The sequence below is a fragment of the Sphaeramia orbicularis genome, chromosome 9 (genome assembly GCF_902148855.1).
Source record: "Sphaeramia orbicularis chromosome 9, fSphaOr1.1, whole genome shotgun sequence".
NCBI lineage: Eukaryota > Metazoa > Chordata > Actinopteri > Kurtiformes > Apogonidae > Sphaeramia > Sphaeramia orbicularis.
This window is the reverse complement of record NC_043965.1, coordinates 19,119,455-19,134,803: the sequence shown is the minus strand read 5'-3', so window position 1 is coordinate 19,134,803 and position 15,349 is coordinate 19,119,455. Positions and strand designations below refer to the sequence as shown.

The following is a 15,349-nucleotide window of genomic DNA, read 5'->3' as shown; positions in this document are numbered from 1 at the left end:
TGCTATATAGACATACATATATGATATCCTTCTCCAAATTGTCATTTTCCTGCTCAGCAGGTCTGCTTGCTTTGCTTACGGAACATATTGTGCATTACGGTCCTATTTCACAACACAATATGTACTTTAATCTTAACCCTGAGGCTTAGATGTGAACGTCACATCCTGAAAAGTACCAAGACAATCAGATAGCACGTAGGTCAACCCTTAAGACAACTGGAATTGAACTCAGTAGGTAACTCTTTGGACTACAACATGGAAGACCAGGATTCGATTCCCAGTCAATGCGGTAATTTTTTCTGCAGATTTTCAAATGAGAGGGTGTGTTGCTGAAGGCGCCAGTAGATAAATCTGCCATTGCCTGTGGTTTAAAGTTATTAATTGTGGTCGCAACATGAGAAATATTTCAGAAATCTAGAGGTAGGACATTTAAAACCAGGAAAACCAGCCGTGAGTCATTTTCTTAGCGTTTTAGATGACAATGTAATCAAAATTAACCTTAAACACAAAATAATAAGGATTTAACAAAATATAACATTATGACATTTGTCATTGCTTTTTAGCCCAGCCCCGTCACTCATGGATCACCTGAATACACTTGTGTCTCAGTATTTTGGTCCATATAGTGCATTTCAGAATACTCACATGTCCCAGTGCATTTTTATCAGAACAACGCTGACCAACAGCCATTTAATTCATAACACACATTTTCATCACAAAGTCCTAGTTTTTCACTCTTGTTTTCGCACACTCCAAACATGTGTCCTATGTGATAAAGTAAGAACACAACACACTCTGTAAATTGGTATAAACTGTATTTTCAGCTGTGATGTGCAGCGCCTGATATTTTTGGAGTCAAGTTTAAGTTTGAAGATGTTCTGCTCATCATTAACGTGTTGATGTTGATGGCAAACTAAACGGAAAAATGATGGAATGAAGGTAAAGTACAAACTGCTCTAATCACATTGGCTTATGCTTGTGTTACTAAAACACACATGAAAAGGAGAGAATGGATGCAAACAAACATACAGGTATAGTGCTGATATTCAGACATGGGATGATATTACTCATTGTTGCTTTGTAGGAACAGACTCATCAGTAATACTTCCCCCTCTTCTTTTTTGCAGCCACGATGTTATGTATGGAAAAAGTCTGAAACTGTGACAAGCTCAAACAAGAAACATGAAAAACCTGTTCTGTACATAAGATAGCTGTGTATGAACAGTTGTGAGTTTGCATCTAAAAAAAATGCCTCAAAAGATATATGTGATTCTTGATGCTGACCATTAATGCAGGGGTGTCAAACTCATTTTAGTTCAGGGGACACATTCAGCTTAATATGATCTAAAGTGGGCCAAACCAGTAAAATAATAACAAAATTACAGTATGAAAATATTTACATCTACAAAGTTTCTTCAAAAATCTGAATATCATGAACAACCTGAAATGTTATAGGACAAATAAATGCAATTTTAACAATTTTATTCCTCACTTTATCATTTATACATGTGCATTACAACTTGCAGATCACAGTGGATCTACAAATACAAAAATATTTAGTAACAGGCAGAATATTGGTAAAAAATTGCACTTACTTCTCTTAAGACTTTTCAGGTTGTTCATATTTGTTCAGGTTTTTCACTTTTTTTGTAAAAGGATAGTTTGTAAATGTAAAAATTTTCATGTAATTTTACTTTTTTACTTATTTGTTTTATGTTATTTTATTAGTGTGACCCACTTGAGATTGAATTGGTAAGTATGTGGAACCTTAACTAAAATGATTTTGACACCTTTGACTGTTGATATCTTCAGTGTAATTTTTGCATTTCAAAAATTCATCCCACAGGCTGAATTGGACCCTTTGGTGCGCCAGATTTGACCCATGTACCATAAGTTTCACGCTCGAGATTTAGAGGGTAGTCTGATTTATTAATAGTTTTAACAAGTAAACTCCAATGCAAGAAAAAAAAAAAAACATAAAATCACACTCCTCAAGGAGACTGATCACCATCTGCAGCATTAGGTTGAGTCTTAGTGGACATCTGTTGCACGTTACTCCCAATCTCTCTTTCTACCTTCCCATACCAAATTATGACATTAAAGGTATAAAATGAAGATTGATCGAACAATATTTTTGCACAATTCTGCCTCTTAGCAAAATAATAAACAAAAATAACATGGAAACATTTCATACAGTTTATTCTTTAATTAGCACAAAAATAAAATAACATTTTCCATGTCAGTTCTGTACAGATTTGTCATCCAGATGAGGTCAGTAACCAGAATAAACCTCCTTTTGTTACAGAACCTTAACACCCTGTTTTATGGGCGTCATATAAGATACTGTAAGTAAAACCAAAACACACATCACAGTCTAAGATCTCATCTCTACCTCTTACTCAGATATTATTTTCATCAGCTCCCTCTGCTCAGCTGCCTCTTAGAGTTCATATGAGCGTCGATCTCTGCTTTGAAGAACAGCTCCCCCAGCTGGCCATGTGAGGCCTCACTCATGGCTTTGGTCTGCATACACATGTTGTACTTGTCTGGAGGAAGTTCATCTGCACAACTCTTCTCGTGCCACAAGTGGAAAAGGCCACGAGACGGGGCTCGAATCACCATCAGCTTACTGTGAAGGTACTTCCTGTACAAGTGCACGTCCTCCAACCCCCAGCCTCTGATGTTACGGTCAAAACCACCTGACAGGAAATGCAAATGGTTATTCACAAATACACACAGTTGAAAGTTCATAGGAAACTGATAATGTAGGGGTATGATGTTCAAATCTTATCCTGTTAACACAAGAACAAAAAGAAAATCTCTCAAAGGTGTAAACTAACACAGCACCAGTAACACAGAGACTAATTTTTGTTTTGTGGTCATTATTATATGAAGAACAGGCATCTAAAGCTGGTATGTTTATGGAAGATCATAGCTACAATGACATCTGACTTCACACAAATTCCAGCTTTTTGTGAGTTGTCTTGTGTCTACATGTACTCTGAAATGAACAACTGCAGCAGCAAACAAGAAAATATAGCCTCTGTGTGTACATATCTTACAAAACAAGAGGCTTGTCATTACCTATGTTGATGAAATCAGACCTGTACTGGCACGTCATGCCAAATCCAAAGTCTCTCCAGAAGCCTGTATCCTTTCTAATCACCTAAGACAAAAGGTAGACGTATTGGGAAATGTTTTACACTCCTCTGACACATTCATGTGTCATTTACTATATACTGTGATCTGATGCTGGTTGTACATACTGTATGCATATTTTACTTGCCAGTTGTTGTTGAACAGGCGGTAGAACTGTCTGATTACTGTAGATGATGGATGGATTGTACTCACTGAAGAGTACTGGATAGTACACTTTCTTACCTAGTAAGAAAACAGATTAAAGAAATATTTTAAAATGTCAACTCATAGGTATTTAACATTTAAGTGTGTACTCTAAATGTCACATTTTAACAACTGGTAGCAGCAGAGGATAGAGTAAAACAGCAATGTATTTAGGCTCCCTATGAGTAAACCAATCTCAGAAATCCCTCCCTCATTCAGTTTTATTTTGTTGTAGCTTATTCTATAATAAGCAGTGATGTGAAATAGTGTAGAAATAAATGTCAGTACATGCAAAACACACCATAATGTGAATTAAGTTGAAACATCTTGACCTATTACTTTTCAAAGTCCAAATGTAGGCACATAAATAAGCTGGTTAAGGGTAAACATAATGTACTGGATAGTGTAGAGCAGTGTTTTTCAACCTTGGGGTCACGACCCCACATGTGTTCGCCTGGAATTCCAATAGGGTCACCTGAAATTTCTAGTAATCTAGTAATTAACCCTTTCATGTATACTGGTCACTACAGTGGACAGCTTTTCTACAGCTGTTCTCTTATATATTCATGGATTTTTTTGTTTGTGTGTTTGTTTTTGCACATATCTGTATTAAAGTTTTAAGACACTACATATCTTTTCTGTCATGAACTGGTAACATCGTGTAGATCGCCCCCCCACCCCCCCCAGTTTTCACACAATTTATCTGTAAAAACATGTTTCTTCATTTCAAAAATTAAATGCAACGTGTCCAGCTGAATGAACATTTTTGCAACTTCATGTAAAATAGGTTCATAAGATCATTTTTATTATTAGTAGTAGTAGTTGTATGTCTTTTTTTAACTTTATTTTTTGTTTTTTATATAGTTTTTGTTTGTTTATTTATTTATTTATTTTTCATAAGAGAATTTTCAATTGCATTGTTTTTTTCGTGCCTAAAGAGAAATAAAAACACTCAGGAAAAAAATCTTGATTAAGGTTCTCATAATTCGTGCATGAAAGGGTTAAAAAAAAATAAAAAAATTACTAATAAAAAATGTTTTTAATGATTCAATATATATTTCATTATAATTAAAACACTACACACTTTTCCTATAAAAATCAAGTTCAAATAAAATGCAGGATATAATATCTGAGAGGGACTCCGTTTTGAATGTCCTGTGTCACCAGAAATTTGTGATGTTAAAATAGGGTCATGAGCCAAAAAAGGTTGAGAACCACTGATGTAGATGGTTTGATTTATATACAGCGCAGGTCTGTGTGTGAATCAGTGAAAGGGAACTATGACTGAAACATGGACTTTGTGAATCAGAGCTGAGAAAGTGTAAGTGTTGAATAGAAGTGGAAGTGAGGCAATCTGTCCCTCACCAGGCTCCGCGTTGAGGCGACAGGAAGTTAAGAAGTCTGCTGTGAAGTGGATGTCAACATCACAGAAGAAGAGTAGCACATTCTGGCTCCGCCTCCAAGCCTTGGCACCCACTTCTAAGCCCCGCCCTCGTGAAAACTCCTCGTTGAGCTGGATCAAGGTGAAGCCTCTGAACCGGGTCTCCCTGAAGAAGATAAAAGTAAGAAGAGAACAGCCATGGGACGACACCATCTGTGATGATGTGTAAAAACATATTCTGATGGGTTTCACCTTGGGTCAATACTGCACAGATGTTGCAACAAAATCTTGGAGGATCCATAGTGTCTTTATGATTAAAAGCCTCAAGCATCAAAATTATACATCTTTTTTTTTTTTTATCCCAGCCTAAATATACAATAAAGCAGTTTGTAGTGTCCCCTGGAGGATAGACTTCAGAGTTTATTATCAGCTGACAGCTCCAAAACCCTTCACTGATAAACACAGTAACTGATGCACAAAATTTACAAAGTGAAATTAAAACTTTATTGTAAGCAAGACACCTTGCAGCAAAAAGGTGACAGTAAATTTGTCTGACTTTTTCCAATCATGTAGACCAAAGGTTCCCAAAGTTTTTCAGCTCAGGATCCAACTTTACAAAACTACATCATCAGATGAATAAATGTACTTTGCTGGGATGTCATAATGTCAACCAGGGATAGGAGGATGATGTCAACAAGGGTGTGTGACACTGATAAGTAATGTTAGATGATAGACAGTAACACACTAGTCAGATAACTGACACAAAAACACACAATTTAATATTGACAAACACATAAGATAAGATAACATAACATAACATAACATAAAATAACCTTTGTTGTCAACATATAGTCACCAACACAACAAAATGAGCATAGAAACAACTGAAAAATGCATTGAAATAAAAACCCAACTAAACAAGAATAAAAACATATACAAAATAGAATAGAATTCTGGATAACATAGTATAGATAAATCATAATAGAATAATATTTAATTGAAGAGATGAATAAATAAAAGAGAAAAAAAACCACTGAAGTTAAGTATTAAGCAACAAGCTGACTGTACAGGAATAATTAAATGTACATAATGATATTGTGCATATACTTGAAATTGTATATTTTGATAAAAATGCTGAAAACATAGTGATTTTATTTGAAGTTGGTTGCCCATACATAAAATGTTTTGTTTTTGTTTTTTTTTTTAGTTTAGTTTGTTCTGCTTTTAAGGCTCTTGTATCTCCTTCTGAAAGTCAGAGGGAGATTTTAGTCTAATTGTTCATTCTTAAACAGTATTGAGTTTTTTTCCTCTGCATTCTTCATGGTTTTGGTGTAGCTGACATGAACTCTCCCTCTTCCAAACCCAGACACGTCCATGCCAGCAATGACTTTATTTGTATCCTGAATAATTTACCTGGATTAAAGAGTGAAGTGTGAATTGACTACATTACCTGGTGGTTTGGTCCAGCGTGCCTTTCACCTTGTCAATCTGATCACGACCAAAGTAGACCACAGTGAGGTGGACCCTGCCGTCCTGCTGGATACACACTTCTCTGAAGCACAAACACAAGCGCAAAGTTTCATTAGATTCATTTAAATTCACTTTTGGCACTGGTGGACAACACATTGATTCGTAACTTGTCATGTCTCTGTACTTATTACTGATATCTTATTCCATTAAGTTAAGCATTCACTAAATTTTAGTTAACCCTTTAACCCCTGAGATGTTATTCCAGGTAAATGTACTGGTGTGAATTTGCATCTGTTTCAGTGTCATAAAAGTTGCTGTGAGTACGTGCTTGTGTTCCTTTTCGTCAGTGTTTTGTTTTACTGTGTGTTTTGGGGTCAAAACAGGGTGGAATAACAGAAAAAGACAAAAAGAGGAATTGAAGTTTTACATGTTTTTACTAAATAAGGCATGTACATCAATTAGAGATTTAGGATGAACACACTGAACAACAAGTATTTGAATTTTGGCCAAGTAGTTTTGTGTTTTGGGGCTCTTTTTTTTTTCTAAATCAACCCAGCTGCTACTTTTTGGCACCTGATTGAACTCCAAAAAGCAGTTACACAGTCAAAATTTAGTGAAAACACAATAAAAAAAAAAAGAAAAGAAAAAAGGAAACTGAGTAAAAATAAAGCCCACACCGTCTATTTTTATAGCGAGTCTGTTTCACTCACTACGCTGTGCTTTCCCTATTCCACCGGCACTGAGCATGCTCAAATGTCTATGGAGAGAACAAGGTCTATTCTATAAGCATGTTTTTTTTAATTTTCCTATTGACCAAACGGTTGAATTTTTATGAATATTTAACGTAAATCCTCATTCAGAACGCTCACCACAGACACGTCAGGGGTTAAAGGGTTAAGTTACACATCAGTAATGTCAGGACCCAGCGTGTATGGATTATTAAATACCTGAAGTTGCTGATAAACTGCTTAAAAGCATCCACTCTCTTGGAAAGAGGTACAATAATGTTGATGAGCATGCTGCGTGTGTCCACCCTGTCACTCTTCACCTTCAGCACAGGGCCGAACGGTCTGAAGAGAACCAGCTGAGTGAAGTCCTGTGGGCCGTCACCTTTAAACATCAGCTCGTAAACACTTCCTCTGTTCCTCTCTGTACGAGTTAGTCCTGAGGCAGAGAGAGGAAAATAAAATCAAACACATTATACAGACGAAACATATAAACACTCGGATTATTACTCAGATCTACTGTGTCTTATGTGAAACGAACCAAGTGCAACCCAAAACCAAAGCACTGAAGCTTGAATGAAGTTTACACTGGATGGTTTTGCACATGTAGGTAATGGTGGAATGTAACCAAGGGCATTTATTGTGTACACGTTTGAAGTATTTGACATTTTCTGATACTTTAGTGACTTGCATGTTACTTTGCAGATTAACCCATAAAGACCCAGTGTTACTTTTATGACAGTTCCCAAATATTTTTTCTGTCCATTTAACTTTTCTTAAATGATTTATCACCATTTATTACAATAGTATCCAATGTATTTTGCACTTTTTTCAGTGAAAAACCTGTATTTCCCTATTTTTAATTCAATGATCTTGTCAATGTTCATAAAAACTCAGATTAAAGTTGAGGGTTATTATATTAGAAACAGAGAAAATTGAGGAAAAAGTTACTTTTTCAGCAAAGATATCAATAACTGAGCATAAACCAAGTGTTTTCAGCCACTGTCATTTATCGAACTCCATGAGTTTTACTGGTGAATCAATGTTGTAGAAGATGACGGTGTTTCCATGTTCACTACAGAGCCTCTGAACGTCCAATGGGTCATATCTGATGACCATGGAAAGATGACAAACTGTATTTTACACCAATTATTTACATGTATTGATAGGATTGGTGCATCAACAAGTATTAAACATTTGACGATTTTGTTCAATGGTGATGTTTAGGTCTTTATAGGTTAATATCATGAATGTCACAATGACAACTATCAACTAATCAACTATTTTAAAAAAAAGTACCAAACAGTATGTGCACGTACAGTGTTAAAATGAGCCTCACCATTAGCAGCTGCAGCACTAACAATGAACACAATTCATCAGTAATCCAATAATATTCATAATAATAAGAATAATAGTACATTTTTGATTCTGAAGTGGAACATTCTGCACAGTTACAAGGTTTTTCCTTCGTGTTCCGCTCTGTCAAATTTTGTGCCATTTGAGTCTCTTAATGGGTGTTTTATGGTAAAAATTTATCTCAAAACCAAGTGAATTGCAATGTTGTACCTGTGTAAGTTATTACTGCATTACTTTAGGGGTGCGTTCATCAAACTGATTACGTTTTTCTTCGAGACCTCAATAAATGTTACCTTCTGTCTACACTGTAGGGTGGAGATAATGAGATAATCAGGAACTCCACAAACACAGACACTATGATATACAGTACATTTGTATTCTGCTTATTTGCAGAGGTATTTAGTGCAGTAACAGTACAATTGGTTAACATTCTGGTTCAGTGTGATAATTGTCTTTTTTAAAAATCATAGCATCAATATGATTTCTGAAATTTATTTTTACCCTGGGGGAAAAATAAAATAAAATAAAAAGGGATATTGGTTTTGGTTCAGTTTGTTTCCTTGATTGTTAACACTCTAGCAGCAAAACTATTGGTTGAATACATACCAAATTGAGTTTATATATTGCCAGTGGCCCAGAATAGATCTGATTACATTTTGGGAAAAGTAGGTCAAAGTCCAAATTTTTTATGAATTTTTTAAAATCTTTTTTTTCCCCATTCACTTATAATGGGTGACATTTCAAGTGTCTATAAAAACACCAATTTTGTTTCAATTTACTTCCAACTTGGCACATATATAGGGGAAGTTGATATGATGACATCAGCACATACATAGACATGATGACATCAGCTGGTTTGATGCCAAAACATGCTATTGCAACACATGCGAGGAGCGGGGTTTGTTGTGCTTGACACCACTTGTTTGTTATTCATTTTGATCCAGGAAAAACTCTGACTTACTTTTGACACTTTACACAGAGTTTGATAATCTTACTTAAGTACAGCTTTGAAGGCAGTACGTTTACTTGTACTTTTTTTTTATATACTAATACTGCCACACAGATCTCAGTTCTTCTTTCAACACTAAAAAAATAATGCAAATATTTCTCTACTCTTGATCAGTGCTCTCTGCTTTTTAACACAAGTTATATTTGTGGCTGCTGTTCTAAGGTGAAGATTTGCCTCTAGTTTGAGAAGTGACTAGTTCATTTTCCCCCAGATTGATACAAAAATGTATTCACTGCATTTGGATTTTTAATAGAAACATCATTGTCGTACTGTTTTTACACCTTCAGATATGTCACTATTTCTGCTTTGTGGTCTGCGTTAGATGCTCAAGTTTCCTCCTATGTGCAAGTCGGGTGAACACTAAACTACTCAAAGATATGAATTTCCAGCTGTTCAGTCAGTTTACATTGAAACTATAACTCCTGAAATGAATCATGTAAGTGAATCCAGTTATAACTCCTCCTCCGTCTGTCTCACCCTCTATGAAGTCCGAAGGGGAAAATGTGTGCTTTCTCCTGGTGTTGTCTACGTGTTGCAGAGGTCCGTTGAGGACATGCAGAGCTGTTTCCACTGTTCCTATCAGCTCGTCTCGACGGTCCTTCCTCACAGGCCTCTCCTCTGGGTGTTTGGTTAACCCCGTCTCCAGCTGGTACACCCTGAGTCACAAATCAACACCTGCTCCAGTCCAGTCATGTGAGAAGATATGATGAAAATACCACTACTTACAGTACTCAGTGTGTTCATTCACATCTTATTAATGTAAAGTCCAGAATCCATCATCATGTAACTGCAACAGCCTTTTATGTTGTCTTCTGTTATTCACAATTATCCTACACGATACTCAAGCAAATTTTATCTTCCGTACTGCAGAACTTCTGTCGGTCAGTATTCTCTAAAATATCATGGACTATATTTTTGGAATAACCTGAACTTCAATCAACATCTTCTTTATCATTATTTAAAAAGCATCTGAAAAGTACTGTAATCTACAAAAAAAAATATGTAAGGCTGTATATCATTTGATTTGTATTTCTATTATTTTACTTTAGGTAATTATTTCAGTTATATTGTTTGTTTGTTTATTCCTGTGTAATTGTTTATTTCCAGGGAGGTATTTACATAAGCCTTTTTTGGCTTCTATCCTCTCCGGCACAATGGTGTTACTTGCATGATTTTTTTTTTTTTCCTCTTGCTGTTTATGATGTGCAAATGAATAAAATAAAATAAATTAAATTGCCAATCCTATATATAAATGCATGCTTTAAACTCTAGATTTAAAACAGAGAAAATCCTCCTTTCAGCACTTAACGCATGAAAAGAAAGCTACAAAATCTGTAAGTATTCTACAGAAAATAAAAAAGCATTCTTTTTGAGTGGAGCTGCAATGATTAGCTAATTAACTTGATTAACTGATATTAAAAATTGAAAACTAATTCACACATTGAAGCTGAAGTTTATCTGAAGCTAAATTGAATAGCTTTGGGTTTTAGATTAAAAAAAAAGGTAGTTTGAGTATTAAATTTTGATAAGTTTAATCAAAAAATCCACAAAGAATCCATATTAAAGAATCATTAGTAGAAGCCGTTGGAAATTTTATGTTATGTATGAAAGAATATGAAAAGGTCAGACATAAACTCAGAAACACAGAGCCCCTGGAGGTAGAAAGCTGTGCAGTCGTCCTCACAGATGAACAGGCGTCTCACTCACCTCCGTAGTGTAAAAGTGTCAAAAGGAATCACTGCATATTCGCTGGGCAGCTTCACACCTGAGTTGACCTCGGCCTGGTTCAACTGGGAGCGAAAGAACTCCTGCAGGACACGATGCAACATTTTGCCACTACATCTAAACTGTCACACTTAATTCATGTCATCAGCATACATAGATTCTGCTTCTACATCCACCTGTGGCAAGTGCTCCTACCTTCATGTCAAACTGCGTTGGGGTTTTGTGCAGACTCTCCAGCCCCAGTGGCAGAATCCCATTGGCTTTGGCCTTATCCAGCGACTCCTGAAGCTGCTGCGTCCTCTCCTGAAGAGCTTCTTTCAGCTGAGCGATCTGCTTTGTCAGGCTGTTGATGTAATGTCTGTGAGAGTCCTCCCTCTCCTGCAGCAGTGCCATATATCCTTCCTTGCTGGTGGCCCCTCCAGGCCACAGCTGGGTGTGCTGGTGACCATGGGATGCAGGTTTACAGGCCAGGAGGTAGAACAGGGACAAACAGCAGCATAGGCCCAGTACAATGAGGCCGACACGGGCCACCAGGGCTAGCAGCCACCGCTTAAACATGGTGGATTGTCTTTTGAACAGTGTTTAAAATGTGTGAGGTTTATTAAAACATGACCGCATCCACAAAAAGAGGAGCAAAACATAGCAGGAAATAAAGTTTCTGAAGCAGACATCCACCTGTTTTTTTACATCGTCCTCATCTGTCACATCCATAGGTAGCATGTTCACAGGGAGTCTTTATAATTGTCTCTCCTTCATGTTGGATGTCTCATGTAATGTGTAGGTATCAACACCAGAATGCAGAGACTCCCTGAATTGATTAAAAAAAAAAAAAAAAAATGCAGTGTGACAAGGAAATTGCAACGATGCATGTTAAGATTCTCATTTTAATATACCACCTGTTGTGATCAATACATCCTCGCTGTAAAAGGAAAAGTGGAATGTGAAACCAGCAACTGACAATCTGACCAAGTGTTTAACCCTTTCATGCATAGGTCACTACAGTGGACAGTTATTCTCCAGCTGTTTTCTTGTATATTAATGGGTTTTGTTGTTTTAGTTCCATATCAGCCAACGCAGTGGACACTTATGCATCATCTCATACACTGACATTCATACCATTACTGTAACTGTGCTGTTCTTGATAAACCTGATCTACAGTGACATGTTTGAATGTAAATCAATTGTTATTTGTTAGACAAAAAGGGTTTTTTTTTGCATGTCATCCCCATGAAGTGAATAATTACTAGCATTAGAATATGTTAAAATGTGAGAAGACATTAGATTAGCAGCATTAAAAATGTTTTTATTTCATTGTTTTCATATTACTTTCTGATATTGGGTTTTAAACACATGTTTCTTTACTTCAAAAATTAAATGCATGGATATTTTTGTAACATTTTTTGTAATATTTTTGTCCATAGAAAAAAAAACTCGATCATATTGTTTTTTTCATGGCTAAGGAGGAATAAAAACACTCAAAAAGTAAATCTTGACTCAGGTTCTCACAATTCATGCATGAAAGGGTTAAAACCCCTGGCATTTCTGTACCAGCCAGACATAAGAAAGCAAGGACTAACCCTATCTTTACATATGTACAAATATACTTGCTTTAACCCCAATTCAGTGACTTTTATGTTTTTGCTTCAAGTTGTATCCAGAGTGCTAGAAAAACTTCTATAACAAGTGAACTGGAGATGACTGTGCTGCTATTTTGTAAGAATAATTTAATTTAGCACCAGCCTTTAACCCTTAAAGACCCAAACAGCCACCAGTGACCAAAAGCATCCACTGATGGAAAATGTCATGATCCACTAATTCTATCAATACATGTAAATAATTGGTGTAAAATGAAGTTTGTCATCTTTTCATGGTCATCAGATATGACCCATTTGGACATTCAGAGGCTCCATAATGAACGTGGAAACACATCTTCGCCAACACTGGCTCACAAGTAAAACACATGTCAACCCAGTCTCATATCAAACTGTGAAACAGCTACGTTTGTCCATTTGATATTAGACTGGGTTGCACATGTAGTTTGATCAGTGACAGTGGATGGGCACACTTGGTTTATGTTTAGTGATTGATATCTTTGCTGAAAAATCACTTTTTTTCCAGTTTTCTCCATTTCTGATATAATAACCCTCAACTTTAATCTAAGCATCTACGAACATCTACCTGATCTGTAAATTAAATATAGGAAAATACATAAATTTCATTGAAAAAAAAAAACACAAAATACAGAGGATAGTATTATAATAAATGGTAGTAAATCATTTAAGAAAGGTAAAATCTAGAGAAAAAATTATGTGGGAACTGCCACAAATGTAACACTGGGTCTTTACGGGTTAAACCTCGATGTATTCACAGACTCAAAAATGCATCTGAATAAAGTTATTTGCATTGTTTCTGATATAATAACCCTCATCTTTACTCTGAGCTTTTATGAACATTTACATCATCAGTGAATTAAATATAGGAAAATACCAGATTTCCACTGAAAAAAACGCAAAATACAGAGGATAATATTATAATAAATGGTGATCAATCATTTAGGAAAAGTTAAATGTAGAGAAAAAAAATATTTCGGAACTGCCACAAAAGTAGAACTGGGTCTTTATGGGTTAATCCATGTTTTTTTTTTTTTTTTTTTTTTTTTGTGTTATCCTTTCCTAGAAGTCAAAGGGCTTTCCAGAAAAAGACAAACAGAGGGCACCCACGAGACCAAAAAGTAAAGAACCAGAATTTGCATGTAAATTGTCTAATTACACCCTTCAACAAAAAAGCCAATAGGACAGAGCTAACAAGCAAATGTCCTTAATGCGTCTCTATCAGTGCGTTACACATTCCATTCCTGCTGTTGTACGTCACCCTGCTGCTATGGGACTGCAGCACAGGTTAGCTGGTATAAACTGCACAGAGAGAGAACTAACTTGACCTTACATTCACTCTGAGTGCCACGACGCTAAAGGTGGGAAGTGACAGAAACAAGTATTTCTCTGTGTGTATCTCCACCCTGAGTATATGCATGCATGTGTGTGTGTGTGTGTGTGTGTGTGTATGTGTGTGTGTGTGTGTGTGTTGCCATCATCAGTTTATTCACAGCACAGTTGGGTCTTTATTGCTCAGGTAGGGGCTGATCTCATGAAAGACTTGCTTATGTTTCCAGGTCCACCCAAGCAGTGTGTACGTGTGTTTGTCTGTGTTCGAGTGTGTGTACGTGTGACAGGGAGAAGGAAAGTAAGTGTGTTGGTAATTACAGATGCATGTATGCATGGTGTGAACACATGCAGAAGAAGCAGCCCAGAACTGGACTCAAAATGAAACACTTCTATTAGATTTTCAGCCTAAATCTTGAATAAAGTCAATGTAATCTTCCCTTAAAGCCTTACATGTACACTTTATAAAGCTTTCATCTTGATGTCATCCCAGTCGAGCTCCTCAGATTTACTTGTTCTCATGATGTTACTGCTTGTAAATGAGCATCTGTGAACACATACTTCGGAAAGCTCTCATTAACAGTAAGGTTTAATTAAAGGCTGGTTGTTGTACTCACCAACTGCTGAATCTCACCAAGAAGTTTAGAATTCGATCATCATCCAAAAGTGTGCTGTTTTTTCCCTTTTTTTTCTTAAAAATAAGGCTCTCATGTTTGCAGGCTTCTTGTGCAAAAAGCTGTAAAGGTTGAGTATCATATAACAGTCAAGATAATGCACTTAATGATGAAAGTACTCTCTGGTTTCTTGTCAAACTTGAGGGTCGATGTGACCTGAGTGGAGTAAACTGAACACTTTCTTTCCCAGTGCCTCCTATTTCCCATCCTCTCTCCTCTCAGTCTCCACCTTTCCCCAACACCTCCCTCTCCTCTCCTCTCTCTCTTTCCATCTCTCCCTTTTTTTTTTTTTTTTCTTTTTTTTTTTTTAGCTAGCATTCACAGCCATCCCCTACGAGATCTCACACCATCTGCCTTCATCCTAAATTCTCTTTTAGGTCCTGTGAGGCTCTGCATTGCCCTTAAGTCTAATTAGAAGGCAACGGGAGTAAGGAATGCCCTTCAGACTTCGGTGCTCTGCCACCTGCAATCTGTTGTGGGGAAATAGCTAGGTACCAATCAGATCCCACCAATAGGACGGGGTCTTGCACATTTAATGAGGCACTGTACAGATGGTCCTTGTTTCCATTCACTCCAGCTCCTTAGCTCTGACTCCTTTAAATCTTAAAGTTGGCTTCTTTGTTTTTTTGGGTTATTTAATGAATAAAAAAAATACTAAATCAACTTCTTTTGGAAATAGGGTTGCAGATTCAAGGCCAAATATGAATGAATTATAAGTTGTATTAATC

General features: G+C 36.4%; 1 protein-coding gene across 1 annotated transcript; it reads right to left on the bottom strand.

Annotated features, from left to right (window-relative positions):
- Window positions 1-2,215: 2,215 nt before the first annotated feature.
- On the bottom strand, window positions 2,216-14,834 carry LOC115425170 (chondroitin sulfate N-acetylgalactosaminyltransferase 1-like). Its single transcript, XM_030142542.1, has 10 exons — window positions 14,565-14,834; window positions 11,204-11,816; window positions 10,991-11,091; window positions 9,761-9,939; window positions 7,141-7,357; window positions 6,174-6,275; window positions 4,708-4,889; window positions 3,287-3,381; window positions 3,085-3,166; window positions 2,216-2,699 (listed from the first exon to the last, which is right to left on the bottom strand). Exons 2-10 carry the CDS (start codon window positions 11,564-11,566, stop codon window positions 2,416-2,418), a joined length of 1,605 nt encoding a protein of 534 aa, XP_029998402.1. The 5' UTR covers window positions 11,567-11,816; window positions 14,565-14,834; the 3' UTR covers window positions 2,216-2,415.
- Window positions 14,835-15,349: the final 515 nt, after the last annotated feature.

Coding starts and splice junctions, on each gene's coding strand:
- LOC115425170 (XM_030142542.1), bottom strand. CDS start 11,566: ATGTTTAAGCGGTGGCTGCTAGCCCTGGTGGCCCGTGTCGGCCTCATT. Junction 3,382..4,707: donor TCGCCTCAACGCGGAGCCTG/GTGAGGGACAGA, acceptor TTTTCTTACTAG/GTAAGAAAGTGTACTATCCA. Junction 3,167..3,286: donor CGCCTGTTCAACAACAACTG/GCAAGTAAAATA, acceptor CTTTTGTCTTAG/GTGATTAGAAAGGATACAGG.